The sequence below is a fragment of the Ipomoea nil genome, unplaced genomic scaffold (genome assembly GCF_001879475.1).
Source record: "Ipomoea nil cultivar Tokyo-kokei standard unplaced genomic scaffold, Asagao_1.1 scaffold2480, whole genome shotgun sequence".
Lineage (NCBI taxonomy): Eukaryota > Viridiplantae > Streptophyta > Magnoliopsida > Solanales > Convolvulaceae > Ipomoea > Ipomoea nil.
Genome location: NW_017618908.1, coordinates 6,110,881 through 6,133,074, shown reverse-complemented (window position 1 = coordinate 6,133,074; position 22,194 = coordinate 6,110,881). Strand labels below are relative to the sequence as shown.

The following is a 22,194-nucleotide window of genomic DNA, read 5'->3' as shown; positions in this document are numbered from 1 at the left end:
AAAAGAAAGAAAAAAAAAAAATAATGATCATCGCTGCTGTGCGCGTTTCGCGCACAGCAGCAAGCCCACATGGGCGCGTCAGGCGCGCCGTTCGGCGCGCCTGACACCTCTGTTTTTTTAATTTTTTTTTGTTTTTAATTTTTAGTTTTGGTTTTTTTTTTTTTTTTTTTTTTTTTTTTTTCCTCCCCTTCCCCATTCTCTTTCCTAATCACTCTTACATTATCCTCCTATTCTCCCCAACCATTGTGGATGCTCTAATTATCTCACTGCCTGTCCAGGTTCGGTTTTTGGTCTCCTCCCAATTCTTCCTATGAACCATTGAGAATGGAAGGGAGAGAAATGTAATTTCCAATAAAAAACATAAACCATGGCTAGTTTCGTCTTCATCGTACTCGGAGGTCACACAGAGCTAAAAGATGGGAGGAGAAATGGAGAAGATGGTGGCGGTAGGCCTTGTTTGGGGAGCCACAAACGCCTTGATGAGAAAAGGCGCACTTAAATGGGACGAGAAGCTCAGATCTTCCAGCCATCCAGACACGCCGCAACACCCAGTCCTCAAAACCCTCAACAACTGGTTCAACCTGCTATTGACTTGGCAGTACTCTCTCCCATTCCTCCTCAACCTTTCCGCTTCGGCAGCTTTCTTCGCAATCCTCAGCGACACGCCCATTTCTGTAGCTGTTCCAGTCACCAATGGGACGACGTTTGCCGCCACCGCCGTGTTTGGGATGCTTCTCGGAGAAGAGACCCGGGTCGGGTTTGCTCTGTTTGGTACTTTTCTGATTGTTCTTGGAGTTTATATTTGTGTCACGTGAATACATTTTGATCAAAGGTTACCTAATTTTTTTGTTACCCTAGAACTTTATCACTTTTGTGCAATTGAGTTACAAGTTGTTCTTAGTTCACTTTGAGTTGAGTAAATGGAGTTGCCCTTAAAAGGGATTATGGGTTAAAGGATTAACTGGCAGCTAGAAAGATTGAGAATAAGTTGAAATGGAATGAAAGTTTGAATCTTTTTGTGCTGCGATATTCTATGCAGTCTGGTTCTTGATTGAAGTGGGAAAATTATGCTAAAATTTTGTGAAATTTTATATTGCTATGAGAAATGGATGTTGTTAAGTAACAAAGACTGGGTTCTTGGTGATTATTGAGCATTAACATGAACACATTACTTTGCACTATTCTGGTCTATGATATTCCTCGGAGTCTAGGATAGATTATTCACAATTGAGGAGCATAAGTTGATTGGTTGGAACCAAAAGGTTCTGTTTCGATATTACCTAGTAGAAAGAGATTCCTGAGTAATAGATATAGGTTTGTAATGGGGTTCTTGCCTAAAAGACGGTTATGGAGGCTGATTGATTGGCAGAAGGAAAGAGGGCTACACTAAGCGTGTTGTTTAATTGGTACTTGAGTGAATGAAACAGCCAGGTTCTCGTGGCTCGTTGAGTATATTTCTCCGGCTTGCTGCTTGCCCTTGTGATTGCTTAGTTGTGCGCTTGCACTTATACTGCAATTTTAACAAGGGCTATTGGAAGATTGAGTTTGTTAGTCACACACCGATCTTCTCTTTTTAGTTCTTTGAGACACAATTTTATAATGGAAATGATACAAATGTATGATCAAATAATGTTTGTGATTGGTGTTGTCTGATTTGTCATATTTAGTCTTAACTCTTGTATTTGTGTGTATACTCGCACCACTTGACCGTTCTACTTGTCTAAAGTTATTGCATGCAATGATAATCAGATGTCGATGATGTGTCTTGGTATATACGTAGCAATGTTGTAAAAATCGGCCGCCTAGGCACTAGGCGCCCCTAGGCCGAGGCCATTTCAGCCCTAGGCGGCTTTTAGTTGGCTGGCCGACTAGGCGCCTTAGGCGCCTAACTCCGCCTAGTTGGTGCCCAACTAGGCTGAGTGGTATTTTTTGCCTATTCGGTTGCTCCTATATTCCTCTAGCCATGTACTCAACTAACCATCTAACATATGTAGTTGATTAGTTTGTGGGATTATAATAGTTTAACAACTTACAGCCTTGGGTGGAAAAAGTGGAGACGATATACTCGAATTACTCGACTGCCTAGGAGGCGCTCTAGGCGCTAGGAGCCCCCCAGGCGCCCGCCTAGCGCCTTCTGCAACATATTACGTAGTAGTTGGTAACTGATATATTAAAGCTTAACACGGGTTGTGAACCATTTTGGCTTCTGAAATATTGTTTTTGATACTATTTGGAGTCCAGGGAGGCCTTACTCAATGAGGTAGTTGAGAATAGTTAGATCTGTTAGGTGTGTCGAATAAGTTGTTGGTTTTGTATGTGTCTCTGTGTTTTCTGTAGAGCAGAAGGATGAAAATGCAGAACCCTTTTTTCCCCTCCTTCTCTCTTGCTTCTGTTCTTCCCGTTGCTAGAAGAACAGATCCAAGAGAAAAGGGAAAATAAAAGATTCTGCACTTTTTCGTTCTTCGGGTACTAAACAAACTCACTAATAAAACCGACAACTTATTCACCAGTTAAGAAATCTAACTATTCTTAAGTATTAACAACCTCCTCGAGTGACACCTGGCTGGACTTGAACAAGTTCTAAGGGTTAGGAACCTCAGATCGACGTATGCTACCTGGTCCATTCCAGAAGCCCGCCTTTTTCTTGAAATTGCGGTATTTAGCACTAAACAAACCTTAAAGTGCTCCAGACTGTCAATCTTTATCAGACATTCTCTAGTTGCCTAATTCTTTTAATTCCAGTGGTTGCTTAGTTGCTTGACAATCATTACACGAACAAAAGTTGGCATCACTAATACTCTTTGATCCTGTTTGGTAACATAGTTAGCTTATCAGCCAATTTTGACTTATTTGACCACTATTAGTTGTTTGACTTGGTTAAACATTCAATAATATAAGTGTTTGATTAAGCCTTTTGTAACAGCTTATTGCTTCAAAATGTTAGAATTCAAAAAAATGCTCAAAGTAGCTTTTTCGATAAGCTTTTTGAGAAAAACATTTTGCATGTAATCAGCTATTAGCTAACAGCTAATTTACCAAACATCTTTCTACAATCAGCTAATGCTATCAACTAGTTAAACCCACTAACCCAATCAGCTAACAGGTAACAACTATTTACCAAACACCCCAATTTACTTTTCTTCACCTTCATTATAACTGCTCTGAATGACATATCTGTAGAACTGCAAGCAGTAGTTTAGTGGAAAAGTCGGTCAAATCATGATTATATAAGCTACTGATATTAGGAATTTCTTGTCAGTCTGTTCATAGTTGTAATACACATGATTGAAGAGATATCGAATGAAAAACTTGCAGTAATTAGAATAGAAACGCAACATCTGGAGAGGCGAAGGGGAAGAAGAACATTGAAACTTGCTTATTTATCTTGCTTAAGAACTTGCCTACCATGACATGTGTTTATCTTGTTTAACAGCTAACCAATTTGCCATGCATTTATCTTGTATTTCAATTAATATAATCTGCCCCACATCTACACAACATCAATCGCACATGTCTTGCCCTGCATGTTGCTGTTTGTTGAAAGCTCAACTCATGAGTTGTTTTCTTTCTTTCTTTCTTTCTTTCATTTTCATTTTTTTGGTTTTGTTTTTCCTGAAAATTTCTGCTATTTCCCAACCCCTTCTACCCCACCCCTCTTCCCTCCCCACCGGACACCACAGCCAGCCTTTGCCAGTACCCTCAGTTGCTAGATTCCAGCAGCTAGTGGTTGATGGTGACTTGAAAAACAAAAAATAAAAACTTCATATTTTATTTTGGGAAAATGATTCTTAAATTATAGAAAAAAGCACTTGTTTTCGCTCAATTGTTTGCAAAATGGGGTTTTTTTTAATTCGTTCTTGAGTTCTAGTAAGGTTTGGTTAAAAAAAGTCACTTCGCATATAATTGAGAGATGAAAAAAGCCACTTAGCAATAGTTGGGGGCCGAAAAGTATCAGTTTCCCTTTTATTTTCTTTGTTCTATCATGGTGTTGAGATTATAATCTAAATATAGACTAATAATCTTTAAATTAATAACTATGACAATATTGGGTTGCCACTTGCCAAACATTCCAAGAATATATTATTTTGGGTGACGAGAAAACCTGCACCCATTACCTGAGGGTGTGCTGCCAGTAAAGATTCAAACCAAGAAGGCTGTTAGGTCGTTTTCACAGGAAGTTGAACTTAGAACTTTGTGGTTACCAAGCCAACAGATCAATTTGGTTGTGGTTGCCTCACCAAGAATATATTATTTGCATAACCATAAAATCTATTATTATCATAAGTATTGTCTAACTTGTAAAAGGAATACAGAGATGAAGGTCTGAGAAGTTACATTCCAAGTTGTATTGAATATCCAGTTAAAAATCAAAGAATGGAGTATAAAAAATTGAAGTCAAACAGTAAAAAAACAATGGGGAATGGATTAAGAACTGATATCTTAGAGGATTATTGTTGTGAGTTGTGTATAATGGATGATCTTCTTAGCTAGGACTGTGGCATATAGCATTCTCCAGGCATCAACCCTTTGAATCTCTTTGTATCTTTGCAGTAGTCATAGACCATGAAGTTTTGCCTGACCCAGTTCATCTGGCCGGCCTTTGCGTAGCTGAGGCGGCTGAATGCGGCGGTGCTCCACCAGTTTTGCCTTGAAGGGGTGGCGCACTGGGCGATGCTGGCCGTCCCGTTCCAGTAACACCCCCTTGGCCGGAAGTTCCGGTACTTGGCGATGAACGGAGCTTTGGTCCAGTCAATCTTGTCCAGCCCGCCCCTCGTCGCCCAGTCGTCGGCGTCCCAGAGGCTTGAGTAGACCCTCATGGGTTGTTGGTTCGGGTAGGGGATTCCTAGGCTGGTGTAGTTCCTGTACACCCTGATTGGCACGCCGTCAATGTACCATCTGAAACCAGAAAACGACGTTTTAAGCTGATAGTAAGACTATACATTTATTGGTCTGGTCTTCTTGATTTGTAAGACTATAAGTAAGACTATACATTTATTGGTCTAGTCTTCTTGATTTGAGCCAGTCAGCTATGAACAATTAGTAAGATTACACATTCTATATTCTTGTGATAACTGCAACAAGATTACAAGTCTGACTACTAAAAAGACTAGACTTTTATATCATTGGTGATAGACTACTTACACGATGGCGTTGGGGTTCCAATGAATGGTGTAGTTGTGATAGTCGGCGGTGGGATCAAACCAGGGGTGGAACTGCACTTCCCGGCCGGCGGTGCCATGAGTGAAAATATTCGTATGGATAATGTAAGGTTGCCCGGAGACATTGCCGAGGAACTCAAAGTCAATCTCGTCGTGCTTGTTGCCGGTCGACGATAGCTGCATGCCAACAAGACACATGCAACAATGCATCAGAACTTAACCAAATTAGTCAGACTGATTGATTAGCTAATCAGAAGATTACAAGTTCAACTCTGATTTATCCCGTACTTACATAGTATGCGGTGACTGTTCCAGCAGAGTTCCCCGGAACCAACTTGATCTGCATCTCAAAGCTCCCAAACAAGAATTCCCTCTTGGATTGAACACCAGAACCTATACATACACATACATGCATATAGTTCCCATGCATTGATTCATGCAATGCAAGTTCAAATTTAAAGGAAGAAGAGATGAGATAGCTTGCCGGAGGTTTGGTCGAGAACGAGCTGAAGATCATCGGCGAGCATGGAGGAATGATTGGCGGCGCCCCAGTAGACGAACATGCTATTCGAGATTTTGGCATCCACTGACATCATCATCATCTCTGCTGCACAGATGAAGAACAGAGACAACGATAAAACTCGAAAACCTGCGGCCATTTTTGATCTGCAACAACGAACGTTAGTTCTCTTTCTTCAATTCCTTGTTTTCTGCTACTCCGTACTGATGAAACAAATTAAAGACTTTGGAAATTAAATTAGGCGTTTTTGGTCTCTGCTGGCTTGTAATATATGCTATTTATAGCCCACAATCGTTACATATATTGACCAGTACAGCCTGCAGGTCTTCTCTTATTATTATTGTTATAATCGTAATAATTAATTAATTATCTTTTTGTTTATATCTGCGTTTGATTTGCTAGAATCACCATACGCGGGAGGAAGAATGAAATGGAGTCCACAAAGAATTTTGGTAAAACAAATAAAAAACACAAAAAAAAAATAATAAAGGTACTTCCATTAGAAATCGTTTATTTTCAATAATATTTGGACCATCAAAATAATTGGTAAACATTTATGAATTTTTCATAACCATGGATAGTCAGAAATTTTAAACTTTAGAAAAATATAAGGTTAGATTGGTATTATTAATCACTAGTACGTATATGTGGTTGGTATTAGTAATGATTATTTTCCTGAATACTCAAAATCATCAAAGAAGTTATTTTTGACATTTTTTAATAGTTACAAAATGAAAATTTTCTCACCGCGTGAGAGTAAAATAATGTTATTCTCAATATATTTTACCTTTTTTTTTTTTTTTTGTTTGTTTGTTGGTATACCTAGAAATTTGGAACAAGGTAAAATTACAAATCCACTTTACATTAACTTTAATTTGACCACACATACAACATCTACTAGGTCAATCAAGGTTCAACCCGGCAACCCCTCTTGTGGGTCTTTTGAACGGTGCACAAACGAATAGGCAAATCATCAAAGTTGTCATCCAATTAGCCTAAAAAATTATCTCTAGATAAATATATGGAGTATCTAATACTCCATCCGTTCTATTTTATTTGTCTGATGATTTGATTAATGAGACTTGACTGAAAGTTATTTTTAATTCAATTTTTCATAATATTAAATTTATTAGTATATAAAATTTATATATTTAGAAACTACATTAAAAATATTATCAAATACAAAATTCAAATTTAAAAATTACTAAAGAAAATAAGTAATGAAGAAATAGTTGCTTTGATCAATGAATAGTAAACATGACAAACAAAATGAGACAGTACGTGGGAGTATCACGTTACTACAACTTTTTACATGTGTTTCGATTCCATTATCCGATAAACACATTGATGGATTTAATTAACCCGGGTAGCCCGAATTACTAAACCCGATAAATAAAGAATAAATAATAAAGTAGGAAAAGACAAGTAATATATGTGGCGGAGACAATTCTTGTATTATTAATAAAGGAATAAGGATCAAATTGGCCACTGAACGTAACCTGAAAATGCAATTAGGCCATTAAACGAAAAAAAAATGTGCAATTAGGCCACTAAACACTTCGAATGTATGCAATTTCACCTGATAGCAGGTTACTATTAATTTTAGCAAGTTACCTGCTTAAGTGACATCTGAGTTGTATTTTTAATAAATTTTAATAAATTTTAATAATAAATTAAAAAACAAAAAAACGACGGCAGCCACCCCCTTCCCCCACCCCCCACCTCTCTTCATTCGTCTCCGCCGGAGACGAAGGAGGGGGGAAGGGGGCGGTCACCCCGTGGTTTATTTAATTTTTTCTAATTTTTTTAAATTTATTATTAAAATTTATTAAAAATGCCAACTCAGCTGCCATGTAAGCAGGTAACCTGCTAAAATTGATGGTAACCTGCTATCCGGTGAAATTGCATATATTTGGAGTGTTCAGTGACATAATTGCACGTTTTTGGAGTGTCCAGTGGCCTAATTGCACTTTTTTTTTTTTTTTTTTCGTTCAGTGGCCTAATTGCATTTTCAGGTTACGTTAAGTGGCCAATTTGAACCTTATTCCAATAATAAATAAAGTTGTAATGATTGAACATGATAAGAGATGTCCTAATTAAGACAATAATGAGCATTTTTTTTTATACTAAAGCTTCCTCCTAACCGTTCCCATGCATGAGAATAGGGTGGGCGTTTGGATCCTCTTTGACCGCGTCCGCGCATGTAGCGCACAAGGCCGAGCCGTCTCTAGCCGAGGGCACCCTGGGCCGAGGCCGCCTCCAGTCGAGGGCACCCCGGGCTGAGGCGAGGCGCTCCAAGCCGAGGCCACCTCGGGCTAAGGCGCCCCAAGCCCGGGTCGTCTCCATTTCTCCTCGGGTCAGTTTGATCCAGGTCCATCTCTAATATATCAATGAAACATAATTATATTCAGTTTGATTTAGCCTCTGTGGTTGTTCAGTTGAGTTACCATGATTTACATCCTCCCAAATACTGTGTCGGGTCGGGGTGTGGGGGGCCCTTGGGGTTGGGATTCAACCTTTTGGAAGAATGAAACATAATTATATAAGTAATCGTTATATATAAGAATCAAACACAAATGGAATTTCCCTTTTGACCGGTAAAGATCAACGTAACGACAACTAAAATTAGATTGACAGAGAGGATTTGGAAGTTGGTAAGCTAAGGTGGGTGGGACTATATGTGGGCTGGTAAAACAACGTAACGTGCATAACACTAATGAATTTTAGGCCACAATAATCCAGCTAGCTAGCTGTGTCGATCCAATCACCCATCAAATGTGAACTTGCAGATTGTGAAAGGACCAGACGCGCATGCTGACCCCCCATATTATAAGTTACGTTATATGCATATTGTGCGAAAATAAGTGTATAATATTACCATATGATATTATAGTTTTGATTTGCTATGCCGTAATGCACTGTGCACAAGTTTGTTTGTTTTATTAAAAGGAGGGATTGAATTATTGTCTCTATTTTGGGTATCATCAGTGTACAAGCAAATTTAAAGAACTTGTATACCATTGAAACATATCTCGTGATTAACCTCTGATGGATATATTATGCTCGGAGCGAATCGATCTGGAGAGACGGATCCAAGCCACCTTGGCCCAACGTGCTTGGGTCGTGGTCGTTTCGGCCTAAGGAGCTCGGCCATAGGCCGAGCCCTGCCTGTGACGAGCTCAGCCAGGCCGAGCTCAGGCCACGCACAAGGGCCTCGGCTAGGCCGAGTCGGTCTGTGTTGGGCTCGGCTGGGCAGAGCTCAGGCCATAATGAGCTCGCCCGCGCTTTGGACCGGGTCCCGAGGGGGGGACGCGGTCAAAGCGGGAGATCTAACTACCCCGGTTTAGGGGGAGCGGTTTGAGGGTTTGGCTTGTATAAAAATCTCCTACCTTGTCTCATTACCTTACACACTTTGTCCTAATGGATCGTTGTAATAGCCCATTTACGGCATTTAATATAATATACGGTCTCCGCGACCTTACGACATCGTTTTGCTCATTTTATATATCACATATATGTTCTTTACCGGGTTTAAGTAATTCGGGTCCACCCCGAATAAATTAAATCCATCAACCTCATTTATCGAAACTAAGAGGTAGGGGTAAGTGGGGTCCTCAAGATTGAAGTGCAATAGATACGTTCCTTTGATATTTAAGTAATTTAATTAATAAACTACCTAAGAGTTTAGGACAATTGGTAAGCGAGCAGTTAATTTAACTACAATGACATCGGTTTTTTATTAGAATTCATATTATATTGAAATGAGTAATTATTATTGTAAAATTTATACTTATATTGAGGAAATTACATTTATATTAGAAAGAAAAATAATGATATAATAATTAAAGAATTTTGAACTACATATAGAGCCCGTTTGAAAATTTAGAAAATGTTTGCGATCGAAAATAATTTCCAAAAATGACTCATTTTTTTTTTTTTTAAATATTTTAACTTTTTGGTGTTTGACTGAAGTAAAACTTCTCATCTACTAAATCGGACGCAAATTTCAAGCACTTCCTATATATGGGATAAGATAACGCATATAAGAGGCAAGGCACATACAGGTTCACCCGTTATTATGTTCAAATATTGTTGGCTAGATATTGAACATAACGGGACACAGGTCTTGTCAGGTGCACCGTTATGTTCTTCATGCAATATAATGCATGCACCATTATATTCATTCTCTCCCCTCTGACGCTCACACCTAACTTATTTCATTCAATTCAATGGTTGAAATATAATTTTCAGTTATATTCTTCCGTTACAAATTATTTACGGTACAAAAAAGTTAATAATGATCTAATTATTTAACTCTGTACTGTTTCGTTTCACACGTCTATATTATATAAATAATGACAAAAGTGTGAAGAATTTTACACACCTATGGACAAGACTGTTCTAAGTAGCTTCAACAATAGTGTGAAATACGTAATTATTTAACTTTGTTTTGTTTCACATGTCTCCAAACATGGTTGTGTTTATATATGCTAAAATTTCTCATATTATATATTGATGTAAATTTCATTTATATACAAGAAATTAAGCTATATATATATGTGTGTGTCTGTGGCGGAGCCAGAAAGTCAGGTTGGGGGGGGGGGGGGGCAAATTTATTAGAGGAAATTTATGAGTTAATACCAAAAATGGTCCTTCGACAATTAGCTAATATTCGATTTTGTCCCAAAGTATTAAGCGTACTTAATTTAGTCCTCTCACTTTTAAAATCAAACTCAATTAAGTCCTCCATTACAATTACCATCAATCCACCGTTATCTTGAGAGTAAAAAAGTCATTTTATTTGCTCCAAACCCGTTTATCCTGTATCCATTCTCACCCGCACAGCTTTCTTCGACATGAAACAGTTCTTCCTCTCCCTCCTTTCACTCATCTCCTTCCTCGCTGCAAAGGAAGCTTTTAACACAGCTAAAGTCAATACCCAGAGTAATGTCATGGTGAAAACAACAAATGCGTCTTCAATTGTGGCCAACCAACACAGAGATGGTACCATATTCTGTGATCCTTCCTTATCGATGACGACAATGAACTCATCCTTTCGAGGACGCAGCGACTCTAAACTCCGGCAGATTCATGTACGCCTTGCCATTTTTTTTTTTTTTTTTTTTTTTTTACAGAATCAAGAAATTCCTCAACGAGGGATCGGAGCGAAAATTGCAAAAATCAATTCTTTCGAGGTCATATTGTCAAGAATCAAACGACGTCGTCGGCACTAACATGGTTCTTCTGGCTACTGTCATCGGACGTGGAACACAACATCCTAATTAATGGACCTTTTTGCCCCTCAAAATAACGGCAGATAGATGGCAATTGTAACGGAAGACCATTTTGGGTACCGTTTTAAATGTTAGAGGACTAAATTGAGTACGTTTAATACTTTGGGACAAAATTGAGTATTAGCTAATAGTCGGAGGACCATTTTGGGTATTAACTCAGAAATTTATCATCTTAGTCGATATTAGTATCAACCACACAATATTATTATATATATACCATATATGATTGTGCCAGTTATGATTGATAATTATTTTTAATTATACTATGTGCAATAATATATGAAATATATAATTATATGAGTACGATTGTTAAGATTGTCAAACATTACTTTTGAATTTTTTACATAACACAAAAATTATACAATAGTAAAAAAATAAGAAAAACTACACTTTTAATCACTAAGTTATAGGGTAATTGAAGAATTTATAATTATTAGTCGTGCTTACTTTTCGTCCCTAAAATATACTCCGATCCGTAATTGATGTTGCAAATTTCGTCCATTTACTAACAAAACATTAGGAACGAAGTATAGCTTAGAAAGGAAGAGTGACCACAACCTGTTATTAAAAGGACGAAATTTGCAACGTCAGTTATAGCATAGGGACGAAAAGTGAACACGACCAACAATTATGGACGAATTCTACAATTATCACATAACTTAGGAACGAAAAGTGTAACTTTAATTTCGAGTTCATTTAATATATACATAATAGATTATTTTTTTAAAAAAATTAGGAGGGGGGCAAAAATGTAATTTATCCATATTATAATAATATATACCTATATATTTAATAAAAATGGGGGGTGAGGGGGGGGGGGGGGGGGGGGGCAGGGCCCCCCAACCCCAGGGGTGCCTCTGCCCCTATGTATGTATGTATGTATGTATGTATGTATGTATGTATGTATGTATATATATATATATATATATATATATATATATATATATATATAGGCTTATGTTCTTGCATTGTAAGATGAATGCCTCATCAGGTGAATCATGCGGTGAAATCCTAGCCATAGATCAAAATATTCCTTAAAAAAAAAAAATCGCCACATACGTGATCTATAACAATGTGCACTAGAAGGTACAACAATATGCTTTGGAAGAAGGGACAATGTGCACGGAAGGAAAAATATGCACTGTAAGCCACAAAAATATGCAACAACTATTCTGATCTGAGATGCCCCGGAATCATCATCATCCTCTTTGGCCACGAAGATCTTGCGGGGGAGATAGACACTGATCTCTCTAGCCGCGTGCGAGTTCCGGGTCAGAAACTGTTCCTCACGAAGGCGCCGACGGCGGGAGGCGATTGTCCTGCAGTAGCTATAAGAAGCGAGAAGGAGGGCGGAGAAGAGGAGAGCGAAGCCAAAGGCAATAGCAATTAATGGCGTAGCCTATTTGGACATAACATGAAATGACACTTTTGCCCCTTCCATTTAAGATTTTTTCGCGAGTTAAAATTTTTCAGTCACATTTGATCAACAATTTGACCGACGTGACTAAAATTGATAAAAATTGCATAGTTAAAGTACTAAATTAACACTTTTGAAAGCTGTGAATTGCAATTAACAGGACTTCAATAGTCAGTAGACCAAAATTAAAATTTACTCTTTTATTAACTTTCTTTAGTGTTACACATTTAGTGTTAATTTTTTAATTTTTTTAATTTAACAATTGAATTTGTAGAATGAAATTAAAAAACTGGAAAAATGGAGAATGGAAATTAGAAAACTGGAAAAAAAAAATAAAGAAATGGAGTAAAAGACCCCTTAACTTAGCTTCCCTAAGGGGTGAGGCCTTTACTATTTGAGAATATTTTGTACCAACGATTTATGTAGCTGTTGTTTTCTATCTGTGGTGTATTTTACACAGATGTGCTATACAGTACCCCTCTTAAAAATGGCTGGAATTCTTTTTAGTGTTTTCTTCAATTACCATGCACAATGTAAGGCAAGAGCTCATAGTATAGCGCAAATTATGCCCCGGAAACGTGTTCACCATGAACAGTGAACACGGGTCTAAACGGTGTCGTTTTTATGAAATTTTTTTAGTTAATGTGCTGTTAACGGCGCGCATTTGTTCAGATTATAAATTTTCTGTTATGAGATTATGAATGTACTGTACATTCATAATCTCATAACAGAAAATTTATAATCGCATAAAAGAAAAACATTTATTAAATTATGAATTTTCTGTTATGAGATTATGAATTTACAGTTATGTAATTATGAATTTTCTGTAAATTCATAATCTCATAACAGAAAATTCATAATTTAATAACAGAAAATTCATAATCTCATAAAAGAAAATTCATAATTTCATAACTGCACATTCATAAATCCATGCCTGTACATTCATAATTTATGAATGTTGAAGAAACTTGTGCGAAGAGAAAGTGAAACCGCGAAATGTGAAAATGAAGAAGAAAAGTCACGCAGTTAATTAAGAAACAAAAAAAAAAAAAAAAAAAAAAAAAGATAACAGTGCACCGTTACCGTTGGGACTAGGATGGTGAACACGGTTCCATGGCATAACGATTGATAGTATAGTGTGCAGGCCAAAAAAAATCTATGTACATGCACCTTCATTATGGCAAAGTATATCATGAGGTTTAGCCCATTAAGAGTGATGGACTAATGGGTCTATAGATAGCTTATTAATAATTATAATAAATAACAACAACATCAAATAAAATTAAAGTAGTTTTACGAAACCCCTATAACATTAATATAATGAATTAAAAGTCTTACTTAAAACTTTCAATAAAATTGTAGAAGGATGGAGTAAGATTGGAGTCTGGGTTTGGATTAGACTTTTTGTATGTAGAAGTGTATAAGCTGATTTTTGAGACTAGATTGACTTGATTTATTCAAACCCAGGAAACTTAGGTTATCAACCAAAAAAACTTTTACAAAGACTTACTCTTAGGGGTCGATTGGTTCACGGAATGTCAGATTACCTTAGGGAATGTTAGATTGTTTGGAATGTTAGATTACTGGAATGTTAGATTCTTGTGTTTGGTTAAAATTGGAATATGTAATATAATCATGTTTGGTTTAGGGTTATCTTTTATTCACATACTATAATATCCTTAACATATTTTCATATATTTTAATAAATTTAAAAATTAAAATAAATAAATAAGATAACGGTATCATATATAATTACATAATTTTAAAATATTAACTGAAATATTGAACTTGAGAAACAAAATTATTTTATATGCTAACCTAACATAATAAAAATAAAAAATATAATTACAAAAATAATTTTATATATGTGTGTGTGTGTGTAATAAACTAACATAATCAAGGTTATCTTACATAACCTTAGAAATTGAAGGGAATCACATTCCCTTCAAAATCCTATGTGGAGGGAATGTGACATTCCTGGGGAATGTTAGATTCCCTGAGATAATATTAACCAAACATAGGAATGTGAGCTTTGGAATGTCACATTCCCTTGGTTATGTTATATAACCTGAACCAAACGCCCCCTTAATGTATATAGGTTGAACACTGTGTTGATGGACCTAATATAATATATACTCAAGAACTATTTTAATTTATTAAATGAAAATTTTACAATATCGTAAGTTAAAATGTTGGTATGCTTTTTAAAGTGAAAATTTTTACAATGTCATGTGTTTTGTAAAAAATATAAAAATGGATAGTCCAACTTATAAAATACAAAATATAACTTTGTAAATCACACAACATGCACTATAATTTATAACATTGTAAATTTATAATATATATATATATATATATATATATATATATAGCAGGATCAAATGAGAACATGGTCCTCCGGTAAAAAGTGATAACTGATCTCAGCCGTCTATTAGGATTCATCAATGGTGAAGGTTTTAATAATAATAAAAAAAAACATGGTCAATTTTAAAATTATTGAAAATTTTTAAGAGCATGGTTCATTTTATAATTATTGCAAACTTGAAAATTTAGTAACCGTAAGATCTATCTTATCTGTTGATTTCTCAAGATGAAGGGTGTAGATATATCTACACTTTTCAAAGGGGATTATTCTTACCTGAACCCTCCCCGTTAGGATTAAATAAAAATAACATTCTAGGTGAATCAATCAATCAATGCCCCCGGGTCCATAGGAATCAATGCTTCATCACCAAAATTCAATTTTGTGACCACCCATTATATAATAAAAATATCACCGGATAGTACTTGGCTTTAAGATTAATAATCGTACTAACAAGAAAATAAGTGTTTTTTTTTTTTAATGAGATTGCGACAATATCATATGAGAACTTTAAAAGGTAAAACAATGTCTTTTTAATACAATCAATGAGGTGAAGGAGCACGGCCGATTTAAGTACAGTTTTTGAGTGGGCGGTGCTTTTATCAATCATTTTAAAAATATTTTTACATAAAGATGAGTTTGGCAAAGCAGTAAATGCAGGCGTTCTGGACACGTTTGGTTACTTTAGTCGCCTACATAAATCATCATAATAACATACTTTTATGCATATATGGCTGCTACCTTAAATAATTAAGGTCACAACTTTGTTTCATGCTCCCTCTCTCTTTTTCTTTTTTCTTCTTGTTTTCGTTATTGTTATTATTATTGTTGTTTTATTTGTTTGTAACAATAATTACATTACGCGTTTCAAACAAGACTCGAATCCCAAGATAAGGAGGCGTATAAAAATCAGCTAGCAATTAACTTATAGATAGTATCAATTGTTTGTAACTAAGAAAGTGTTTATTAGTAAATTAACTATTTATGGTGGATGAGTCACCTATAAAATGACTTTAAAATACATAAATACATTTTTTTATTTATTGAATTATCTTTAAATTAAATTAAGTTTTAGGTATATATTTTACAATTAAGTTTATTTTAAATAATAATTATTATTATTATAATTGTTGGTTAGAGTATCGTGTTGATAACATGTTGTAAATTAGTCTTTTTAACTCAATATTTCAAGATGATTTTAACAAATACAGGAACTGCTTAAAGAGCATTTTCATTGACAATTGTTATATATATATATATATATATATATATATATATATATATATAGAGAGAGAGAGAGAGAGAGAGAGAGAGAGAGAGAGAGAGAAATAACCCGTATATAAAATAACACTAAAATAGGAGAAAATATATAGGATAATGACCATATAACATATGAAGTACCATAACAATTTTCACCACACACAAGTACATCCTTGGCAAATTATGTTGTGGACTCATTGTGGACACGAGTCTAAAACGACGTCGTTTTCAGGGAAAACGTGGCATTTCAGTTTAAAAAATAAATTGATTTCGTCTCGCCGTTAACGGTATTATTTGTTTTTGGAATTATGAATGTACAGTTATGGAATTATGAATATACAGTTATGGAATTATGAACACAGAGCTCTGAGATTATGAACTTACAATTATGAACATATAGTGATAAAATTATGAACATAGAGCTCTAAAATTGTGAACATAGAGCTTCAAAAATTATGAGTTTACAGTTATTGAATTATGAATGTACAGTTACGGAATTATGAATGTACAGTTATGCAATTATGAATGTACAGTTATGGAATTATGAACACAGAGCTCTGACATTATGAACTTACAATTATGAACATATAGTAATAAAATTATGAACATATGCTCCTATAACAAAGCGGTGTAAAATTAAAAAAAAAAATGGTGGAAGATAACGGTGCCACTAACGGCACCGTTACCGTGTCCACAATGCATGCTGGACACGGGTCCATAGCATAACGATTGTACATCCTTCTACTCCTTCCCCGCCAAAAGGCCCGGCCCGACAGAGAATATAAATCACGGTAACTCAATGGCTCAACAATCATGGTCATTTTCAATTGCCGGTGCGCACAAGCGATATGTTCATTTTGGGCATAATTCCTACGTTGCCGCTACTGAATTTCGAATATTGATTATTTCTTCTCCCAAATGCTGAACCACCAAGCTAAGCCTGTGAGGACTGCTCATTGGGTCATTCTAAACTCAAACCACCAATATTCGTGACAAGAAATTCCCAATATTCGTGACATGATTGAAACCTCAACCATACTTCTCATCAATTAGACCAATATTATAAAGGCATTTCTCTTTCATTTCCCGCATTTGATATCCTGCGTTTTCCTGTTCATCACGTTTTTCTCTGAAAATCACTGTTGTATCATGTTGTTTCTTTCTTTTCACTTTTATTTTGCCTTTGGGTAAATCTGCAAACTGATTAGCTATGATAGATTATGTTCTGATTACTGATTAGAATCCAATTAATTAAAGCTAATTAGGATCTGATCTGATCTGATTTGATCCAGAACATCTTGTTGGATGCATGGTAGCAGATGTAAGGTAGTGATTAGATGTACCTCGGTTTTAAGGTTCTTTCACTTTTTTTTTGCCAAATGTGACAAATATGCTATCCACCAACAAGAAGTTAAAACCTGATACATGCATATATGTAAGTCTACCACGTACATTTTACTCGGCTCACTTAACGATGTTACTTGCACTCAAGCGAGTGAGATACCCTACCGGGATGTAATTTTACTTGAGCTGTTGATCATTCTAATCAATCAATTCTAAGGGTAAATAAGTTTAATTCTTGCTTCGGAAGTGATCTTGATGAATCTTAGCACTGCATTATGTTTACTTCTCAGTAGGTCACACATCTTGCCGTAAGTCAAGCACATTCTTCTTAAAACCACACACTTAATAGCAAATTTCATTGGCGCTAACTTAAAACCAATTGGTGAACTTAAAATCAATTGGTGATAGTAGATGGACATTAATTATTTAATCACATCCCTCCATGTTAAGCCACTGCGCCACGTCTCGAATCGAGCAGGGGCTGAACTCGGCCAACCCAACCCATCTACGCCCGACGCCTGACAATCCCCCTGCGCCATGTCTCGAATCTAGCAGGACTGAACTCGGCCAACCCGTATGACGCCCGACGCCCAACAATCCCCCCACGTTTCGAATCGAGCAGGGGCTGAACTCGGGTTGGCTCTGAGAGCGTTGGACTATGCTTACTTCCCAATGGGTCACCCATCCTATGACTGTTGTAAATCAAACACACTTAACTACAAAATTTTTTGACTATCTGTGTCATATCCTATTTAAAACCAATTAGGGATAAGTATGTGAAATTAATCATTTAACCACATCCTTTCATGGTAACTCACAACACCACGTCTTGAATCGAGCAGGGGCTGAACTCGATCAACCCGCCGACCGACGCCCAATAGAAAGGGCGGCAGCCTAGCGAATGATCATGCTTTATATATATACCTGAAGGTCACAAGTTTGATTTTAACACCTTCTCAGCTGAATCCGCTTCACATGATATTCCTATTACGATTTTAAATTAAATGATCTTAATTGATAGACGTACAAGATAATATATAGTATACATTATTCATTGTGTTAGAAAAAACGACACAAACATTGCAAATCAAAGACACAAAACACGTACAAGATAATGGTATACATTATTAACATCATATCTGGCATCAAAAGATTGTTTCTTCTAGTATAGATAAAAATACCTAAGTTTTCAAAAAAAAAAAAAGATAAAAATACCTAAAATTGGAGTTGCAGTAATTTTTCAACTTTAATTTTAAATATTTTTTTTTAAATAATAATTTGTTTACTGATTCTTATTGGTATAATTGGTTCATTGCCTTTTCTACCAGCTCAATCATGCATGTTATTTCGGTTACATTGTATTGGGTATTATCAACAACATGTTCTGAATATACTTTGTACAATCAGACATACCGTACCATACATGATTGTACTTAATTATCAAAAATTAATATATAGTCCGTTCAAAAACATATATATTATTGATAGGATAGAACTTTCGGATCTAATGAACCAAAAGAAAGTAATTATTCCTTAAGAAAGAAGCAAAAAGAGAAAGAAAGAAAGAAAAATAAAAAGCAAATTGTTGATATGATGGTGTCTGCTACAGTACTCCCTAACAGCTTATGTATTCTCCATGAAATTAACAAATTGAATTCCATCAATTCAAGTTGCCAATACTTTTTGCAACTTTAACTTAAAAAGTTGTTCTTTTCTACATTTAAATAGGTTTTAATGTAAGGTGACAGATGCATTCCCGTACAGTTTTTTAAGTGACGCGAAAAATCTGCAGTCACTATTTGAGAATATGCATTTCCGTACCGTTCAAAGTACCAGAAAAACAATACTAATAAATTGGGTGGTCATCATTAGATCAGAGTGACAGTCTCAGCTCCAAATCCAGTTCTTGATTGCCCTTGGAATCAGAGGTCTGGTCACCCGAGCCGGTCGAGCCGCTCCGGTCTCTCGTCCCCCTTCTGTCCGTTGGATCCTGTTTATTGATCACGAGAGAATTAAAATATTATCGTTAGGTGGAAAAAGAAATTTGGAAATTATAAGGAAGAATGTGTGCAGTTAGGCAAATGTATGTACCTCTAGTTGTTGGCTGAGGAAATGTCTAGTCATGTTGGGTTGTGCATATTGTTGGGGCTCATAGACTGTACCAGGATGCCAACTGATTTTGTCCAGGTTGAATTGATTAGGAGTGGCAAAGGACAAAGACAAATACAACTATATATATATATATATATATATATATATATATATATGTACATTATATGTGTATATATACAGTAACTCGACTAAAGATTTAATCTCAACCTTAGATTGGAGCTGGCTTGAGAATCTCCATATCTCATATTCGCTCTTTCCATCTCGCTCATATTCATCTGTAATATGTATGAAAAATACGAAATCCGGTTTAGAGTACATGAAATTGGTAATATATATATTCTTTTCAAGATAACATGAATCTCACTACCCTATTCTCTATAGACGTACCGAATGAACAACACATGAATACATATATGCCTCCCAACAACTTAGCCTTAGCTTTCCCATCCAAATTAACTTTATCTTGTACAGTAATGTTGGGACGATACAAAATAGAATATATCTTGATTGCGAAAAATAATACTTGTTTCGCTTAAATTTTCTGGGAAATGGTATCTTAGCTTATCAATCATCTCACATTTATAGTAAATCTTGCTAAACCAGACATTATGGATCCTAGGCAAATCATAAGACTAGGTTGTTCTTGAAGCAATAATGTCACGTTGGATGTGATGCAACCTTGAAAGCTCAAATCTAGCTAGGGTTTATTTTGAAGACCAGATGGGATATGCCAGACTAGCAAATCCAAATGGGTTATTTCATCGAATAATTTAATTAAATAAAGAGGATAATATCACATCTTTGATTCGGGAAATTAAATATCATAGAAAATCAAGATTTCCTTCATGCAAATTAAACTAATATTATTCCTTAATTCACTCGATCAATTATTATAGGATCCTCTTAATTACCATGATGCCTTGGTGGCCTGGATAACCGTAAGACGACGAGGAGTACGAGAATGATGGAGATGGAGAGTAACCCGTCTGCAATCTCATATCCTCCTGCATATAAATTTTCAACAAACTCTAAACCCCACATAATAAAATTTATGAAAATTAAACCACATACCCTTTAATTTACTAGAAAGCTAGCAACTGTTATTGGAAAACGTGACTTGAATGAAGCTCGCCTCGTGACTCAGTCGGACCACAATGAAGTAAACTAACATATGTAGTAAAAAGAATAATATAATTGACAATTATTTTATACAGGTGTAGTACAAACACTATTCTTGAAGAAATTAAGGATGATGAGGCAAGAAACTCGAAACCCCACACAACAAAATTCAAGAAAATTATATATCTTTTGATTTATGGGAAAGTTCGTAGATAGCAACTCCTCGCAGTAAAAAAATCATAAGTAGGTAATCAGTATACTGACAGACTCAAATCAAGAAAGCTAGCTAAGGTAACTCCAATGTACCCATGTAGTAAAAACACTATTCTTGAAGAAATTAAGGATGATGAGGCAAGAAACTCAAAACTCCACGCAACAAAATTCAAGAAACTATAAACCCCACCCAACAAAATTCAAGAAAATCTATCTTTTGATTTATGGGAAAGTTCGTAGCAACTCCTCGCAGAAAAAACCATATATAAGTAGGTAATCAGTCTAGATTGCTCGTAACTGACAGACTAAAATTAAAAAAGCTAGCTAATTGGTAGCTACAATGTACCTGTGTAGTAAAAACACTATTCTCGAAAAAATTAAGGAGGGTGAGTCAAATTGCTAGTGCTTTATAGTAGCATTTTGGTTGACAGACCCTAAAATCCCATCTTAAAAACTAACTTAAAAGTGAAAGTTTTCAAAGTCTAACGTTAGAACTGCAAAAATGATAATAAGATAGAATAAAACCTGGGAAAGGTTGGTGTCGAAAGGATTATGGTGAAGAGAATCAGGAAGAAAAGTGCAACCCATTTGGGAGTGCAATCTAATCTTCTCTAACTGGGCAACCCCGAGGCCTCTTTGCGGCTGTTTAGGTTTGTCTGAACCGCTCTTCTTGCTCTTCCTGGACGACCCCGACCCCGAGGAAGACGATGATGTTCTTTCCTGATGATGATGATGGTTTCCCAGGTTTGAGTCCCCATAGTAACTCATGTTGTTCCTAGCTTGTTTCCTTAAATTCTTCTTCGTTAGTTCTCCAATAATAATCCCAGCAGAAATTAATCCTAGCCACTGCTTTCTTGATTGCAGGGTCGGATCGATCGGATCAGAGCTCACCTTTTTCTTGAAACAAAAACAGCGAAAGCGCTATCTATATGGAGATCGCCAAGAAAGAATAAGCTGCGCTGCAGCCTTTTTAAGCTAAGCTGTTTTACACTTTATACTAATTATTGCATCGCTGGATCAGATTGTATTTACATTTGTATCTCATTTCATCTCTCTCTCTCTATATGTATTTATCTATATATATATAATACTTGGATAGTATGTATGCATTCATTATATATATTTTCCCCTTTATATATATATATATTTGCTAGCTAGTTAGTTGATGTTGTGAACTTCTATAAACTTCTTGCATTATTTATTTATTGTCTTTGTCATGGACTTTGAATTGAGTATGTACTACAAATTTGAATATGTCTCATGTCTATCTACTCCCTAGTCATACACTCATTCAATAGTATAATTGTATAATACGCACTACTGGAAATTATGGAATTTCCGACCACCTGAAAGTGATCTTAAATCAAGTCGAAAGTCTTGTTCCGACTACTTTT

The 22,194-nt window shown here is 35.7% G+C and overlaps 3 protein-coding genes across 4 annotated transcripts; 1 reads left to right on the top strand and 2 right to left on the bottom strand.

The window, feature by feature from the left end:
- The first annotated feature begins 337 nt into the window (after positions 1–337).
- Positions 338–1,681, top strand: LOC109153159 (transmembrane protein 234 homolog). The gene is made up of 2 exons (XM_019300961.1): positions 338–771; positions 1,040–1,681. Exons 1-2 carry the CDS (start codon positions 417–419, stop codon positions 1,072–1,074), a joined length of 390 nt encoding a protein of 129 aa, XP_019156506.1. The 5' UTR covers positions 338–416; the 3' UTR covers positions 1,075–1,681.
- Positions 1,682–4,318: 2,637 nt separating this feature from the next.
- On the bottom strand, positions 4,319–5,923 carry LOC109153158 (probable xyloglucan endotransglucosylase/hydrolase protein 26). 2 transcript variants are annotated; one of them, XM_019300960.1, is made up of 5 exons: positions 5,853–5,923; positions 5,644–5,820; positions 5,452–5,552; positions 5,143–5,336; positions 4,319–4,896 (listed from the first exon to the last, which is right to left on the bottom strand). In XM_019300960.1, the coding sequence occupies exons 2-5, from the start codon at positions 5,816–5,818 to the stop codon at positions 4,488–4,490; spliced, it is 879 nt and encodes a 292-aa protein (XP_019156505.1). In that variant the 5' UTR covers positions 5,819–5,820; positions 5,853–5,923; the 3' UTR covers positions 4,319–4,487. The 2 variants fall into 2 exon arrangements, with proteins under 2 accessions (XP_019156505.1, XP_019156504.1); XM_019300959.1 differs by having other exon boundaries at positions 5,644–5,922.
- Positions 5,924–18,965: 13,042 nt separating this feature from the next.
- Positions 18,966–21,870, bottom strand: LOC109152682 (protein SPEAR1). Its single transcript, XM_019300333.1, has 5 exons — positions 21,326–21,870; positions 20,380–20,472; positions 19,676–19,743; positions 19,448–19,529; positions 18,966–19,346 (listed from the first exon to the last, which is right to left on the bottom strand). The coding sequence occupies exons 1-5, from the start codon at positions 21,566–21,568 to the stop codon at positions 19,230–19,232; spliced, it is 603 nt and encodes a 200-aa protein (XP_019155878.1). The 5' UTR covers positions 21,569–21,870; the 3' UTR covers positions 18,966–19,229.
- Positions 21,871–22,194: the final 324 nt, after the last annotated feature.